Source organism: Oratosquilla oratoria, chromosome 28 (genome assembly GCF_046742065.1).
Source record: "Oratosquilla oratoria isolate Oo_2021 chromosome 28, ASM4674206v1, whole genome shotgun sequence".
NCBI lineage: Eukaryota > Metazoa > Arthropoda > Malacostraca > Stomatopoda > Squillidae > Oratosquilla > Oratosquilla oratoria.
The window spans coordinates 40530211-40546129 of record NC_134804.1 but is presented as its reverse complement, the minus strand read 5'-3'; the positions used below and the strand labels follow the sequence as shown (position 1 = coordinate 40546129).

The following is a 15919-nucleotide window of genomic DNA, read 5'->3' as shown; positions in this document are numbered from 1 at the left end:
GTGTGTGTGTGTGTGTGTTATATCTATGCTCACAAAGTCCCGTCTCTAGATCTGTTTCAGCTTGTCATTAACAAACTTGTAGAATCTAGGTTAATTTTTACGCTCATGAGCTGCACCCTTTTCATAGTTCCTTTCCTCCTCTCTTCTGATTATTGTGTATTCTCTTGTGGATCTTTTGCATTTTTTTTTTTTTTTTGTCTTATTTGTTCTTCCTTTTCTCCAACTCTTCCCTACCTCATCTCTTTTGTTTGCTATTGGACATCATTCGTTAATTTCCGGCCATCCTTACCACATACTTTTCCACCCCAGCTATACAAAATTTCTGAAAAATATTTAATTTTTTATATGTTTGGGAACTTCCTCCAGTCCGTGTGCGTGCGTGCGTGTGTGTGTGTGTGTGTGTGTATGTGTGTGTGTGTGTGTGTGTGTGTGTGTGTGTGTGTGTGTGTGTGTTGAACATAGTTATATGTACTTGATTAGAATGTACAGGAAAAGAGCAACGGTCTTGGGATTCTGTCCCTTACTCTCCGGTTATCATACCTGGCTACCGATTCACACATGGCTCCAACTTTGGCCATATCTCCTTATGTATAAATGTGCACACCTCCGGTTCCATATTCGTCACCATTTGCCTTTTTTCCCATTGCAGAAAGACTACATGCAGGGCGACTACATCATCCGCCAGGGCGCGCGTGGAGACACCTTCTTTATCATCAGCAAAGGCAGAGTACGTGCGACTTAAAACAAGTACTCCTCTCTTCCTGAAGACCTTCAAGCTTCTGTATCCTTTCTAGAAGCTCCTTCCTTTGTTCTAACCCTCTGATTAACCTCTATTATGATCTCCTTGCACTCTTTCTTGAACTAGAAGTTTAGTATGTATGTTTTGGAAAAGTACTCCCCCCCCCTTCTTGAAGACCTTCAAACTTCTTTAACCTTTCTAGAAGCTCCTCCCTTTTTTCTAACCCTCTGACTAACCTCAATTATGGTCTCCTAACCCTCTTTTTTGAGCTAGAATTTTAGTGTGTATAACTTTAAGACAAACATTCCCCTCTTCCTGATGATTTTCAAGCTTTCATATTATTTCTAGAAGTATTTTTTTCTAATCTTCTGAATAACCTCAATTTTAATCTAACCCTTTTTTTTTTTTTTTTGCACCATAAGTTTAATACGTATTATTTCAAGACAAGAAGTCTCCTCTTCCTGAGGGCCCTGAAGATTTCTTATCTTTTCCAGAAGCTTCTTCCTTTGCCCTAACCTAACCTGAATTTTGATCTAACCCTCTTTCTTGAGCTGGAAGCGTAGTCACTTCCTCTTGTTAACCACTCCCTTTCTTCTACATTTTCTTCACCTCCAACTCATATCCTGTTGACTCTCAGCATGTCCACTGTTTTTCCCCTTCCTCTCCATTCTACATTTGAAGAAGAAAGGATATTTTATGACGTCATATTTTTGATGATGTCATCGTTCGTAGAAGTTGCGTGGTATTTGCAGCGTCACGGTTTCGTGACGAGCAGTACTCGGGGATGTCATATGATTGTAACTTGTTCCGTTACAGAAGACCATTTGAGTAGTTGGCATTTTATGTTATAAAACAATAGGGTTGATTCTGAGTTTTAAGATTTTTTGTTTGGCATAGAGTTTAACAGCAAGAAGGAATGAGAAATAAAGAAGAGAAAAAAGTAGAGGCTGAGGCCGCCATGATTTTTTTTAGTAAATCAAAAAATATATATTGGGTCCGTTTTATTTATTTATTTATTTATCTATTTATTTATTTACTTATTTTCTTAATGCTAATGCTTTATATTTTCCAGGTAAGAGTAACGATGCGAGACGCGGGTAGTTTAGAGGAGAAATATATTCGCACGTTATCAAAAGGAGAATTTTTCGGAGAAAAAGCGCTCCAAGGGTAAGTTGGTTCAAACTGAAATTGAGGGCATTACACTTACACACAAACACACACACACACACACACACACACACACACACACACACACACACACACACACACACACACACACACACACACACACACACACACACACACACACACTTCAACGAACGGACGGCTTAGAAGACGTTCTGAAGAAAAGTGCAGATTGTGGATACCACCGCAACGAGACGTGCCTTTTTGTATTTGCAGGGGGGGGGAAATTGCTCGTGAGGCAGTAGGTAAGTAGGAAAAGAGGAGAAGGGGAGGGATTGCTGGGGAAATGGAAGGAAATGAGGATGTGGAGGACTTGGCCCAGGCAGACGAGCGTAAGGTCAACATGAAACGACCACAGGATGACGAAATGGCTAATAAAAATGTAAACATTAGAAGTATAGAGCGGAGAAATACAGAAGAAAGTGACGATAATTTGTTCCAGGGATTTAAAGAGGGTGGGGGGGACACAACCCCCCCCCCCCGACTGATAAGACTAGAGGAGAGAGTTGATAAGGTGATCGAGGACTTGGAGCGTAAGTTAGGTACTGTAGTCTCCATTTTCCTGAGAATTGAAAGATTGGAACAACTAGAGAAGGCTAACAGAAACTTAACTGAAGAAATAGAGGACCTAAAAAGACAGTTAGGAAATGTAAAGGAGGAGAATGAGAAATTGAAGAAGAATAGTAATGAAAACAGTGAGAAAATAGCTACAGAAGCTAAAAATTGGAGAATAACTCAAGAAGGGAATAAGGTTTCATTCACTGACATAGTCAAACAGCAATTGAAAGAACATAATGAAGACTCAGTTATTAAAGTGATGAGACAGAAGGAGAATATAGTAAGAGAATTAGCTGACAAAAAGAAATGTATAATTATATTAGGAATGGAAGAGAAACATAACCCAGATAGAACCGCAAGAATCAAGGAGGAAAATGAAAGGGTAAGCAGTTTATTAAAATTAGTCCAGGAAGATGAACCAGAAATTATAAAGGAAATTGAGGAAAAATTCAGACTCGGAAAATATAGTACAGATAAGACCAGACCAATTAAGATTAAATTCAGGTCACAAACAACGGCAGAGAAAATTCTATCCAAGACAGGGAAACTAGCAACAAATGATCAATATAAAAAGGTATGGATAAAAAGAGAAATGAATAAGGAGGAAAGAGAGGCAGAAAAGCAGAAAAGAATTGAAGCTAAGGCAAAAAACGAGGAAAGAACGGAGTCAGAGAAAGAGAGATTCTATTGGAGAGTAGTGAACATGAAAATAAAGCAGTTCGACATACTAAAGAAAAACATAAGGGAAACAGAGAATACAATGGAAGTGGCAGAAAACTAAGAGTGTCTTACACAAATATAGATGGATTGATAACAGGATTGAATGAACTGAATGATTATTTGAAAGAAAAAGAACCGGACATAATGGGAATTGTAGAAACAAAATTAAAAGGCCCACTACCACCCAACAGTGTAGGACATGATACATACAATTATTGGATTAGAAACAGAGAGAAAAAACAAGGGGGTGGAGTTATGTTCCTGACAAAGAAGGATATAAACGTGAAAGGTGTCATATATGGAAAGAATACAGTAGAGATGATTATGATAGAAGTGGAAGACCGAGATAAGAAGAGCAGAAAATTTGTGATCAATTATGTGCCTCCGAAAACAGCCTCATGGGAGGAGAGTGAACATAAAAGTATGTTAGAGGACACAAAGATAGCATTAACTAAAATAATGGAAGACGGAGGAAGAATAGTTATGATGGGCGACTTTAATTGCAAAGAAATCTGCTGGGAAGAAATGACAGTAAAGAGTGGTGATGACTCATGGGGAAATGCTCTACTTGAGATGATTACTGACCATTCAATGACACAATGGATACAAGAGAACACTAGGTATAGAAATGAAGAAGAACCATCGAGGCTAGACTTAATAATTACATCTGAACCTAGAATAGTGGACAAGATTGAATATAAAACACCAATAGGTAAAAGTGACCACATATTGATTGAACTGGAACTTAATGAAGAAAAATATATGAAAAGAAATGAACAATATAGAAAAGGAAGAATGATGTATGAAAAAACAAACTTTGATAAAATAAGAGAATTCTTCCAACAAGAAAACTGGGAAGAAATATACAAAGAAGAAACAACAGTGGAAGAGAAATGGAATATTTTGACAAAAATTTACAAAGAAGGAGTGGAAAAGTATGTCCCAAGACAAAAACAAGAAAAAGAATATGTAAAATGCTGGTACAACAAAAGTTGTAGGGAGTTAAAAGACAAAAGAGACAAAGCCTGGACCGGATGGAAAAAAGACAGAAGACCTGAAAAATGGAAAATATATACTGGTTATAGAAATGAATATGTACAAAAGTGCAGAGAGGAAAAAAGAAAATATGAAAAAGATGTTATAGAAAAGTGTAAAGATCAACCAAAACTATTCTACAGATTTGTAAACAATAAACTGAAAAACAAACAAGACTTGGAGAAATTAAGACAAGGAGGAGTTGAATACACTGAGGAAATGGAAATGGCAGAAATTATGAACAAACATTTTAAATCAGTGTTTACAAGGGAAAATATACAACCTGAAGAGATTGAGTGGAAGGAAAAAGTCCCCCCTATGGAAGAAATAGAAGTAACAAAGAATGAAATATTGACACACTTGGGTAATTTTGATGTCAGAAAATCGCATGGGCCAGATGAAATAGCAAACTGGATTCTGAAAGAATGTAGGAATGAACTGGCAGACAAAATACATAGCATAATAAGCAGTTCCTTAAAAGAAGGAAAAGTTCCAGAAGATTGGAAAAAAGCAAATATAGTACCTATATATAAAGGAGGAAATAAAGAAGAACCTACCAACTATAGACCAGTCTCTCTAACAAGTACAATAGCAAAAATATGTGAAAGAATTATCAAAAGTAGATGGGTAAAATACTTGGAAAAAAACAACGTACTAAATCCAAGGCAATTTGGATTCAGACAAGGACGATCATGCGTCACCAATTTAATATGTTTCTATTCAAGGCTAATAGATATAATACAAGAAAGAGATGGATGGGCTGATTGTGCATTTCTAGACCTAAAAAAAGCTTTTGACAAAGTACCACATAAGAAGTTGCTTAAGAAATTAGAATATGAAGGAGGAATACAAGGTAAATTGCTAAATTGGATGGAAGACTTTTTGCAAGAAAGAAAAATGAGAGTAGTGATAAGAGATCAGCACTCAAAATGGAATGAAGTAATAAGCGGTGTCCCGCAGGGAACAGTTCTGGCCCCAATAATGTTTGCTATATATATTAATGATATGGATGAAGGAATTGAAAGCTATATGAGCTTCTTTGCAGATGATGCAAAATTACTGAAAAGAGTGAAAACTGAAGAGGATTGTGAATCACTACAGAGAGATCTAAATAAAGTACAAGAATGGAGTAGGAAGTGGGAGATGGAGTTCAATACAAAAAAGTGTAGTATAATGGAATTTGGAAAAAGCAAAAACAGAATAACAGGATCATATAATTTGGGAGAAGAAGGAATAAAAAGAGTAGAAAATGAGAGGGACCTGGGAGTCATTGTTATGAATAATATGTCACCTGAGAAACATATAAATAAGATTTTTGGAGAAACTTATAATTTAATAAGAACAATCAAAGTGGCATTTACATACCTGGATGAAGAAATGGTGAGGAAAATCCTAATCACCCTGATAAGACCAAGATTGGAATATGCAGCAACGATATGGTCACCAAGTACAAAAAAATGTATAAAAAAAACTTGAAAGAATACAAAGAGCAATTACAAAACTGGCACCAACACTCTCAAAACTATCATATGAAGAGAGACTACAAAAACTTAAACTACAGACACTAGAGCAAAGAAGAGAGAGAGGAGATTTGATAGCTATTTACAGAATCATGAAAGGCATAGAAATTACTGATAGAGAGAATCTGATAAAATGGGATGACAGAAATACAAGAGGACACGGAAAGAAAATAAAAAAAGACAGCTATAGAAGAGATTTGAAAAAGAACAGCTTTCCTCACAGAGCAATAGACAGTTGGAACAAGTTAGATGAGAAAGTGGTGTGTGCAAAAACAATACATGAATTTAAAAATAGTTTAGATAAAATGAGATATGAAGACGGGACCTCACGAGCATAGCTCCCCTTCCCGTAAAATACAACTAGGTAAATACAACTAGGTAAATACACACACACACACTCGTATGTGCACATTATCTATTGCTGATTACAGTGCGTTTATCTATCTCTATTTTCGTTTTATTTTCCTGTGTTGATATAATTTATGTATCTATTTACAAATTTATTTACTTATTTATTTTACTTTGTTTCATATATTTATTTCTATTTCTTTCGCCAATCATAATCGTTTCTTGAAATTTATTTCAGGGAGGACATACGTACTGCCAACATCATTGCAGACGACGCTGACGGGGTGACGTGCCTGGTCATTGTTCGAGAGTCCTTCAACCAGCTTATCGGCAACCTCGAACAAATCCGAACTCGCTACGGGTCAGAGGACAAGTCGAGAAAGAAGTAAGTTTGACTAGAAACGGGTGCTGCATATGCACATCCTTTTTCCTCTACAAAAATTCACCAAATATCTAACTTTCATACTAAATCTTCTCATTTCAGTTTATCATTCACAAAAAAAAAAAAAAAAAAACGTGATTCTGCCTTCGTTTACAATTGTCTACGACCATTCCCCCCATGCTTATGTTGGATGATACAGATAAAAGACTCGATGTGCAGGTTTCCTTCCACGTGCCTCTTCACCCGCGATACAAGCTCTAATAAATATTCTTTAAAAGTACTCAATGGCAATAACCCCGTTTTTATACACGACTATCACATTTTATTTTCCTACAGACTTCTCTTCCTCTCCCACAAAAAACCGATCCCGCGCAAACGGGTGGTCTGTCCTAGGTAGTCAATTTGATCTAGAACCAGGTAGAGTTCGCTTCAATTACCGCGTAGTTGGTGAGTGAATTGAACCTCCTGTAGAGGCAGTTGCATGTCATACAGTTCTAAGTTTTAAGATTCATTTGGTTAAGGACTGATGGTGTATGTTTCAGCTAATCACAGAACATTATTTTTCATTCATCTATCCGTTAATTATCCATCTATATGCAGACCCATGTATCGTAATTATTGCAGTGCAATATTTTTTTTTCAGGATAAATAGAAAATTCTAAACTTTTTGTTTGTTCATGTATTCGTTAATTGTTCATTTGTTTACCATTACATAACCATTACAATTCAATAATTTCATTTTATTCTTTTTTTTTATTTAGGTTGAACAAAGAATTTGACAACGTGAGTTTGAAGGACCTGCGCAGAATTGCCACTCTTGGAGTTGGCGGTTTCGGCAGAGTTGAACTGGTTCAGATTGCAGGAGACTCACACCGGTCGTTTGCACTCAAGCAGATGAAGAAGAGTCAGGTAAGGCCTCCTACATCACCTATCAGGACAGTATCCAGATCAAAGCAAGAACAGAGCAGTTCACCTTGGAAAGAAAACAGTGTAGTAACATGAGATGCTCATCATGCCAGAGTAGATATGTTAAATGAGGTATTCAACTGTTGCATATCTCTCTCTCTCTCTCTCTCTCTCTCCTCATGACGTCATATCATTTTTTTCTTTCTCTAAAGCGAAATCATCATGCCTTGATTTGACCTTGATTGAGTTCATGTTTCATTGACATGCCCTATGATTGAACAAATCTTGTTATTTTAAAAATGTAGAGCATTGTTCAGATATTTTTGACCCTTTTCACATTATAGCCTTAAAACTACAGCCTAGAACAGTGGCATTGTCACACTGAACAGATAAATAATTTTGCAGGTGTGTGAGCCATAGAATGTTTCCAAGGCTAGTCCTGGAACTTTGACCTGATCCTGCAGCAAAAGTCAACTCACAGCAGCCAAACATAAGCATTCTTTTTTCTTTACCAACTACAGGGTTGTCACCTGACACATATTTATGTTCGTTTCAGACATTGAATAAATGACTAAGGCTGTAGGAATTAGAGTTCTAGATGGGCCTCGCAACAGGCAGATCTTAGAAGGCTACATTGATCTGATTCTTCACGAAGGAAACCTGTTTGAAGTAAATCTGATTCAGTTTTGTTCTTCAGATTGTAGAGACACGACAACAACAGCACATCATGTCAGAGAAGGAGATCATGATGGAGGCCAATTGCGACTTCATCGTCAAGTTGTTCAAAACGTTCAAAGACCGCAAATATCTCTACATGCTCATGGAATCGTGTTTAGGTGGGGAGCTGTGGACCATACTCAGGTAAGGAGTTATTTATCTTTGGCAATTTTGAACTGTGCATGGAAGGGCACATGCACACTCAAACACACATAGACACACACAAAGACGGGTCACCATGAGCATAGCTCCCTTCCCGTATAATACAACTAGGTAAATACACATAGACATACACACACACACACATACATGAGTAATAGACGTTTGGAAGAGTAATAGACGTTTGGAACAAGTTAGATGAGAAAGTGATGTGTGCAAAAACAATACATGAATTTAAAAACAGTCCAGATAAAATGAGATATGAAGACGGGACACCACGAGCATAGCTCCCCTTCCCGTAAAATACAACTAGGTAATTACACTAAATTAGGATGAGAGGAATACAAGGGGACATGAAAATAAAATAAAAAAGGACAGTTATAGAAGAGACCTGAAAAAAAGCAGTTTTCCACACAGAATGGTGGATATCTGGAACAAGCTGAACAAACAATAGCGTGTGCAAAAACTTTGCACAAATTTAAGAGCAAACTAGACACTGTGGGATACCATGAGCATAACTCCCCTTCCCGTAAGATACAACTAGATAAATACACACACACTTTACAAATGTCTACATGTTGCACTGTCAGAAGCATGTCCACAATCGTGGACAAGGTACGCCTATAGCAGATTAAAAAAAACGACAACTACTCATCAGGTTTTGAAATTCAGAAAAATAGATGTGGAATGCAGCATATTGAACTTTTTCCATACAAATCTCTATAGGTGTGTACAACACGCACATACTAGACTTGCAAAACACCTTTGACAAAGTACCACAAAAGAGATTTATATGGAAATTGGAAAACATAGGAGGCCTCAGAGGAAACATAGTGAAATGGATAAAAGAAAGTTCTTAAAATATATACATATAAAAATAGTAATGAGAGATGAAAAGTTACAATGAAGAAAAGTAATCAGGGGTGTACCACAGGGTGCAGTTTGGGTTCCTGTATTCCTTATATGTATGAATGACATGATGGAAGTAATAAACAACTATGCAAAGTTATTTAGTGATGATGCAAAGATCATGAAGAGGTTGAGAAGCTAGAAGGATTAGATAATGTTACAAAAGGACCTGGATAAGGTATATGAGTGGAGTCAAGAGTAGAAAATTTATTTTAACACAAATACAAAATATTGGAAATGGGCCATGGCAAGAAAAGACTACAAACTGGGAAATTAAATAATAACAAATGCAAAGGATGAAAAGGACCTAGATACTATAATCAAAGATGACCTGTTGACAAAAACACACATAAAGAAATTAAAGGGAGAGACCTGTAATCTGTTGAAACCTTGACATGTCCCAGACTGGAATATGCAGCAGAAAGATATAAGAAAAATAGAATAAAAAAACAGTAATCAAGGTGATCCCTGTTTTAATGATGAGGTATATGAGGAAAGATTGAAAAAAAAATGAGGCTACCCACAATGAAGGAGTGAAGAGAGAGGTGACATGATAACGATATTTAAACTGGAAAGAGTTTAAAGAAAATGGACAGGAAAAAAATTATTGATACAAAAAGAAAGCTCATCAAGAGGTCATAGTAAAAGACTGATAAGGCAAACTTATTTAAAAGACATCAAGAAATATAATTTTCTACATAGAAAATATAATGCAAACCAGCACTATAAATGAATTCAAGGCAAGGTTTGATAAATAGAGGAAAAGAGACAGGACCCAATTATCATAGCTTCAGCCCTGTACACTACAGTGAGGTAAGTACACACACACACACGTGCATGTACACAAATATAATCAAAACAAATCAAACTACAGTGATGCCTAACAAAGAAAGATTAGGTCTAGTCTTTATGGATAGCAATCAATATCAAAGTTCCATGGTAGTTGGCAACAGCTATCAGGCTTTCCTGTGGCTCTCATCAGAAAAAAAGAGAGAGAGAGAGAGAGAGAGCAGAAAGTGTCAATGGTTAGTAAAAGGAAGGAAGCAGTTGCCAGTTCTCATCTTGGCTTATGTGAAAAAGAGGAAGAAAGTAGCAGTTGGTAGACTTTGGGTATATATGTGTGTGTAATAATAACTGGCAACTCAAGTTTCACTGCAGCTCCACAATGGCCATAGATTTCTCTGGAAAGAGATCTAGTACTGTTGTCTGTGTTGTATGGGTGTGGGACTGTTTCTAACAGAAGTTTTGTGGAGTAGTAGGGAAATAGTTGTCATTTATTAGCTCTCTGTATGTGGAAAGGTGGAGAAAGTAGAGTTGAAGGTGATAGTGGGAGATTGAGGGTCCAGGCCAGAGTCTGAATGTCAGCCTCTTGGGGCTGCATTTCCAGGTAGAAGTATGGGTATTGACAGGTTTTGAAAACAGACAGCAGAGAGAGTTTTAACTTTTGTTATTTCCTTCTTCCTACTTATGCCTTTACATCATCTGTGCTAATGGACCATTTCCCTTTCTTGCACTTGTGAAGTGCGATCATATATCCTCTCTTTCTTGCATTTATTTCACAACTGATAGTTCAGGTTTCTTAAGTCTTCCTTATATGCTAGTCCTTCCTGGCTGGAAACGCACCTTGTAATATGCATGTGTCAAGAAACAAACATCTGAAAAAAAAGCTTAACCAAACTCATAAAAGTCCATAGGGACATCATAAAAGGAGTGTCAAACCTGTCATTCCATCACCAGAACTTCTACATGACAATATGTATTTGTTTAAGAGTGAAGGAATTAGGAATCATCCTTGTATTTTTCTCCCTGAAGAGTCTAGTACATGTAACATTCCGAAGTCACAGCTGAAAGAATAGCATTTCTATTATGTTTGCTAATGGTACTATAGAAACACACCTCTCATAACGAAAATAGTGTTTTCATCACATGTTGAGTGGTGTTTATGTTAATCTCTCACCCAACTCTGGACCATGGTCCAGAGTTGTTCAACATTCTTTTATGAGTGTATATTAATCTTTACTAAAAAACATATACTGTATATCTAATTTTAACTTTAGCTATTCCCCTGTTCTTTTTCCTTCTGTGAACTTTGTTGCACTTCCTATCTGACATAATCACTGTCTTACTATTTTCTTTAGGTTTTGGGATTAGATGTACCTGGAGTCTGCCAGAGATGAAAAAATTACATTCATAATTATCTTACTGCCTGCATCATCATTAAAAATATACACCACCATCACTGCTGTAAATGATAATACATTTGAGATAAGCAGATTTGCATGCCATATCAAAATTTCATAAAAGAAATTCTTGAAATTGAAATGTAGTAATGATACATTGAATACCATGTGTAAAAGGTTCTTGTGAGTTTTGTTAACTATATTATTGTTATTGATTATGAGAGTCAGAGGTATTTTTGAGAAGTACTGTATAATGAAGCAGTTTTATGAATCAAGTCAAATTCTTGTAAAAGGCAATTTAGATATGTAAAACCTGTTTTCATATCCTTTCCTTTTTTTCATCAAGATTATAATCTATTTTCCATTTATCCAAATGCAAGTGAAACTATATTTTTGTATGTATTTTGAATTCCCTAAATCCTTCATCCTCTCTCTGTCATAGATGTAATGTTGAACATTGTGTACAAAATATTAAATACTGAGTTTGACTTTCATGAAGTGACTAAGGATGAGGACTCCTCATTAGTTTGTTATCAGATTAGAGAAAAATTGTGGTTGCTACACATACTAGTTGCTTGATCGTATTTATATTTTCATTGATCTTGACAGGGATAACAGAAGTGGTGTTCATGCTTGTGGATCTCTTCATGTTATTCTTAAACACCTCAGTCAAGGGGCTACCCCTCAGCTGAATAGTCATCCATCATTAGTACAAAATTTATGAAGTATGTTACCAGGCTGAAAAAGTTGACGAAGATAGTTTTAAATGATTCAGTCCCAGGGTAGCCCCTCAGCTGAGTAGAATGGTTTAGTTAGCCAAAATAGTCAATAAAATATGCCACTGCAACAAAGGTGTTAATAATCAAAGCAACTGGACAAACATGAAACACTAAGGCATTTTATAACACATCTTGAAGAATGATTGTATCTATCAAGTTTGCATGTTTACCATGAATGCATATGCGTGGTGTGTATATCCTAATTATTAATCAGTATCATATCTATGGAAGCCAAAGACTAAGTTTTGATCTCTCTCTTACTTTGGCCTTGCACCACCAATGCTAATCTCATTCTAATCAGTAAAAGCTGAGCTGTACTGACCAAAACAAGTTCAGGTCATATGCAGCTTGATAAGAAAATTCTTGTGGCTGTAGCAACCACAAAATATGACCAATTAGAATTTTTTAATTTTTTGAGATCTTTTCCACTGAAAAGTTCTGCATTTAGACAATATATTGGTTTAGGGAGTTGACCATACAACAATTTGTTCTCAGAACATGTACTTCTATTTCAGAGAGAGGAAGGGACTTTTCACATACTTCACTGAAGCATATTTAGTTATGCTTAAATTTTAATTACCTAGATAATTTTTCTTTATTATTGCAATTTTCCATCAACTACAAGTATTCCTATAGTGCATCTTGGTATCATTGTGCCATTCTAACCATTCTCATGGTGCATCTTGTCATAATTAGCACACGTTATTTGATCAGTTTTGAGTATTCCTGTGTCTGATCATTGTTCCATTTTAACAGTGTTGACAATTCATCTTATTATTATTAGCAGTGGTCTGCAATAATGATCAGGTGACCAACAACAGGTGCCTACAAATATTGGTCCTATGAGGTGGACACTAGGAAGAATCATGTCCCTTGTGTTCATCTTTAAATCCTATAAACATCTTCACCGTCACAGGGAGGTACAGTCACAGGAGCTAACAGTCAGTCTCAAGGCTGAGAATTTTGACTTTATTTCCTTCACAGAAGGAGAGCCAACAACTGGCAACTACTCCTTTCCTCCTATTACTACAAATCAATGACATAGAACCAGTTCCATATTAATACAACAAAGACAGCTGCCCAGTGTTTCTTCCCAGAAGTATCTGTGAGAGGGCTTGAGGGCAGTTGTCAGCTGCCATGGGACTGCTGGTTTTTAGTCAGTGAAAATCAAGGCAACATTATTAGTGTGAGTGTTTCTGTCACCATCTGATAGGAGGAAGAAGAGAGCAAACAGCACTTGTCAGCTCTCCATTTAAGAGTTGAGAAGGAGAGGGTTCTTGGGTCTCAGGGATTGCAACTCCAATTGGAGGTGTAGGTGTTGATGAGATTTAAAGATGAGTGATGAGAAATGATTCTCTCCACCATCCATTTTATTGGTCCATCACAAGCAGTCACCAATAATTGCCCCCCAAACTAAATTGGTGGAAAAAATTCCAAATGGGTATTCACCAAGACTTCAAGTGTAAGAACTACATAAATTACTAGTTATCATAAGGACTTTGGGGTCAGATGAGATTTTCATTTGGATACACAAAGAATGGAAAGATTAACTGGTGGGCAAGATCCATGAACTGATTGTGTGTTCAAAGAAAGAAGAGTTCCACAAGATTGGAAAAATGGGAATGCAGTCCCAATTTATGAAGGAAAAAATAAAGAGAAATCTGTAGATTATAGGCCAGTGTCTTTGACCAGAGTGATAATCAAATTGCATGTGAGAATTGCTAAAGAAAAATTAATAGAACAAGTGGAGAAGATCAGGGTTTTTGCAAATAACCAAAATCACTTTTAGAAAATTAAGGTTTATATCAAATCTGTTAAGATTTTATTCAAGAGTGGTTGATGTAATATAATGGACATGATTTGGTGGATGTGTGTACATCTGGAAAAAGCTATTGATCATGTGCTTCACAGAAGATTAATATGGAAATTAGAATACATAGAAAGCAATAGTAGCTACAGGAATGGATGAAGGATTTCCTGAAATATAGACTTGTGAAAATGGTTGTAAAGAATGAAATGGCCTAGATTATCCATTAAGTAAAATGGACACATGATTATGACCCCAAGGGAAGATAGGCAACAGAGATTTTTATAGTGCCAGATTTACAGTGGACCATGGTGTAAATGTAGCTGAAGGAGGCCCTGGGACCCCACAATAAATAATGATGAAATAAAAACATATGCAATAATGTTGATAGTAATCATATTACAGTACTAAGGAGTTTTAGTATTATTTTTACTTCGAATTTCACAAATGTGAAGGCCTTAATAATCTTCCTAGTGTTTATGGCCCCTAAAGGTCTAATCCAGCCCACAGGATGTATTGTTTTAAAAAGAAGTGACAAGTGGGGTCCCCTGGGGCACTTGCAATGTTCCTAATATACACCAGTTACATAATTGATGAGACAAATAGTTATGACGACCTTTTTCAAAATGTCAAAATCATGGAAGAGTAAAAAATGAAGAAGATAGATTTATACAGGAAGATCTAGACAAGATTGGAGCCAGAAGTGAAAAATTAATATGAATGTAAGAAAAAAGTAAGAGAGCATAGTCATGTAGTTATACAATGGGAAAAACAGCTACAAAAGCAAAGGATGAGAAGGATTTTGGAGTTTTGCTTATGGATAATTTGTTACCCAAAATAATATATCACCAGGGTAACAGGGGAAATATAATTTGCTGATCCATGTAAGAGTGGCATTTGACAATATTGACAAAGTATGCAAGAATATTGAAAACCTTATCTGCCCTAATTGGAACATGCAGCAATAGTCCCATAGAAAAGGAAAAACAAGAAAAAGTGATCTCTAACCTAGCCAACAGATTATACAAGGAGAGGTCAGATAAGTAGGAACTGCCCATACAGGAGGAAAGAAGAGAAAAATTTGACATGATTGCACTATTTGAAATTGTGAAAGATTATATTGTGAAGATGCATTTCAGTAAAGCCTATCTTTAGAATTATAAATCACCAAAGAATAAACAATTATAAACTTCATGTGTATTTTATCAATAACTTTTCCAAGAAGATTTGAAGAGGTATTTTATATATCCATGCCATAAGCTGCTGACCGTATGCCATACCAAATTATCTGGTAATCCATGGTAAATGCAGAATTATTGACAGCTACCATTCTCAATTATACCTGACTTTGCAGTGATATTATTTGTCATGTTACAATCATACATAAGTTTATACAGGTAAAAGCCCATCTTTTTCATAAGTGAAATATCTCTCAATTTTATGTAACATTTTGCTGCCCAAGTGTTTCTTCAGAAGTAATTATTTGCCTTTATGTGCTGCTGAAGATAAATCAAGGCAATCAAAATAATTTTAAGCCTTTATTGTTGAGAGGTTCTTTCAGATTGAATGAAGTTGCCTGGCAGTAGATAGAGCAAAATACATTTGTCCCTATGGGTTGGAAGGAGTCAACATACTCACACATTCTGTAACAGCATTCCCATTCATAACCACACCCCAATGTCTCTAAATGGAAAAATGTATTGCTTATTTATTACTCAAGCCTTATAGTACTTCACTCATTTTGGTATAATGTATTACTCATACATTTTTCATTTCCCTGTTCTACCTCTTCCTTCCATCCATACACAACCTTACACCCTGAAAATATCATACTTATTGTGTCCATGCATGTGTGAATCCACACACGCCAACACAATCACACTAATATGCAGTGCCCACAAAAAATTATATTCAACCTGCTTGGATTCTCCATGTTCTGCTGTTGTTGAATGCATGTATGTTTGATCTACATGTT

General features: G+C 36.1%; 1 protein-coding gene across 7 annotated transcripts in view; it reads left to right on the top strand.

The window, feature by feature from the left end:
* Window positions 1-15919, top strand: part of for (cGMP-dependent protein kinase for) — a 592330-nt gene that overhangs the window by 561916 nt on the left and 14495 nt on the right. For 5 of the 7 annotated variants that reach the window (XM_076211276.1, XM_076211277.1, XM_076211274.1 and 2 more), the window contains exons 7-12: window positions 650-727; window positions 1812-1906; window positions 6344-6490; window positions 7249-7396; window positions 8091-8254; window positions 15837-15899. In XM_076211276.1, the coding sequence (XP_076067391.1) occupies window positions 650-727; window positions 1812-1906; window positions 6344-6490; window positions 7249-7396; window positions 8091-8254; window positions 15837-15899 (695 nt within the window). The remainder of the gene's footprint in view (window positions 1-649; window positions 728-1811; window positions 1907-6343; window positions 6491-7248; window positions 7397-8090; window positions 8255-15836; window positions 15900-15919) is intronic. The other 2 variants (XM_076211280.1, XM_076211281.1) reach the window with 1 other exon arrangement.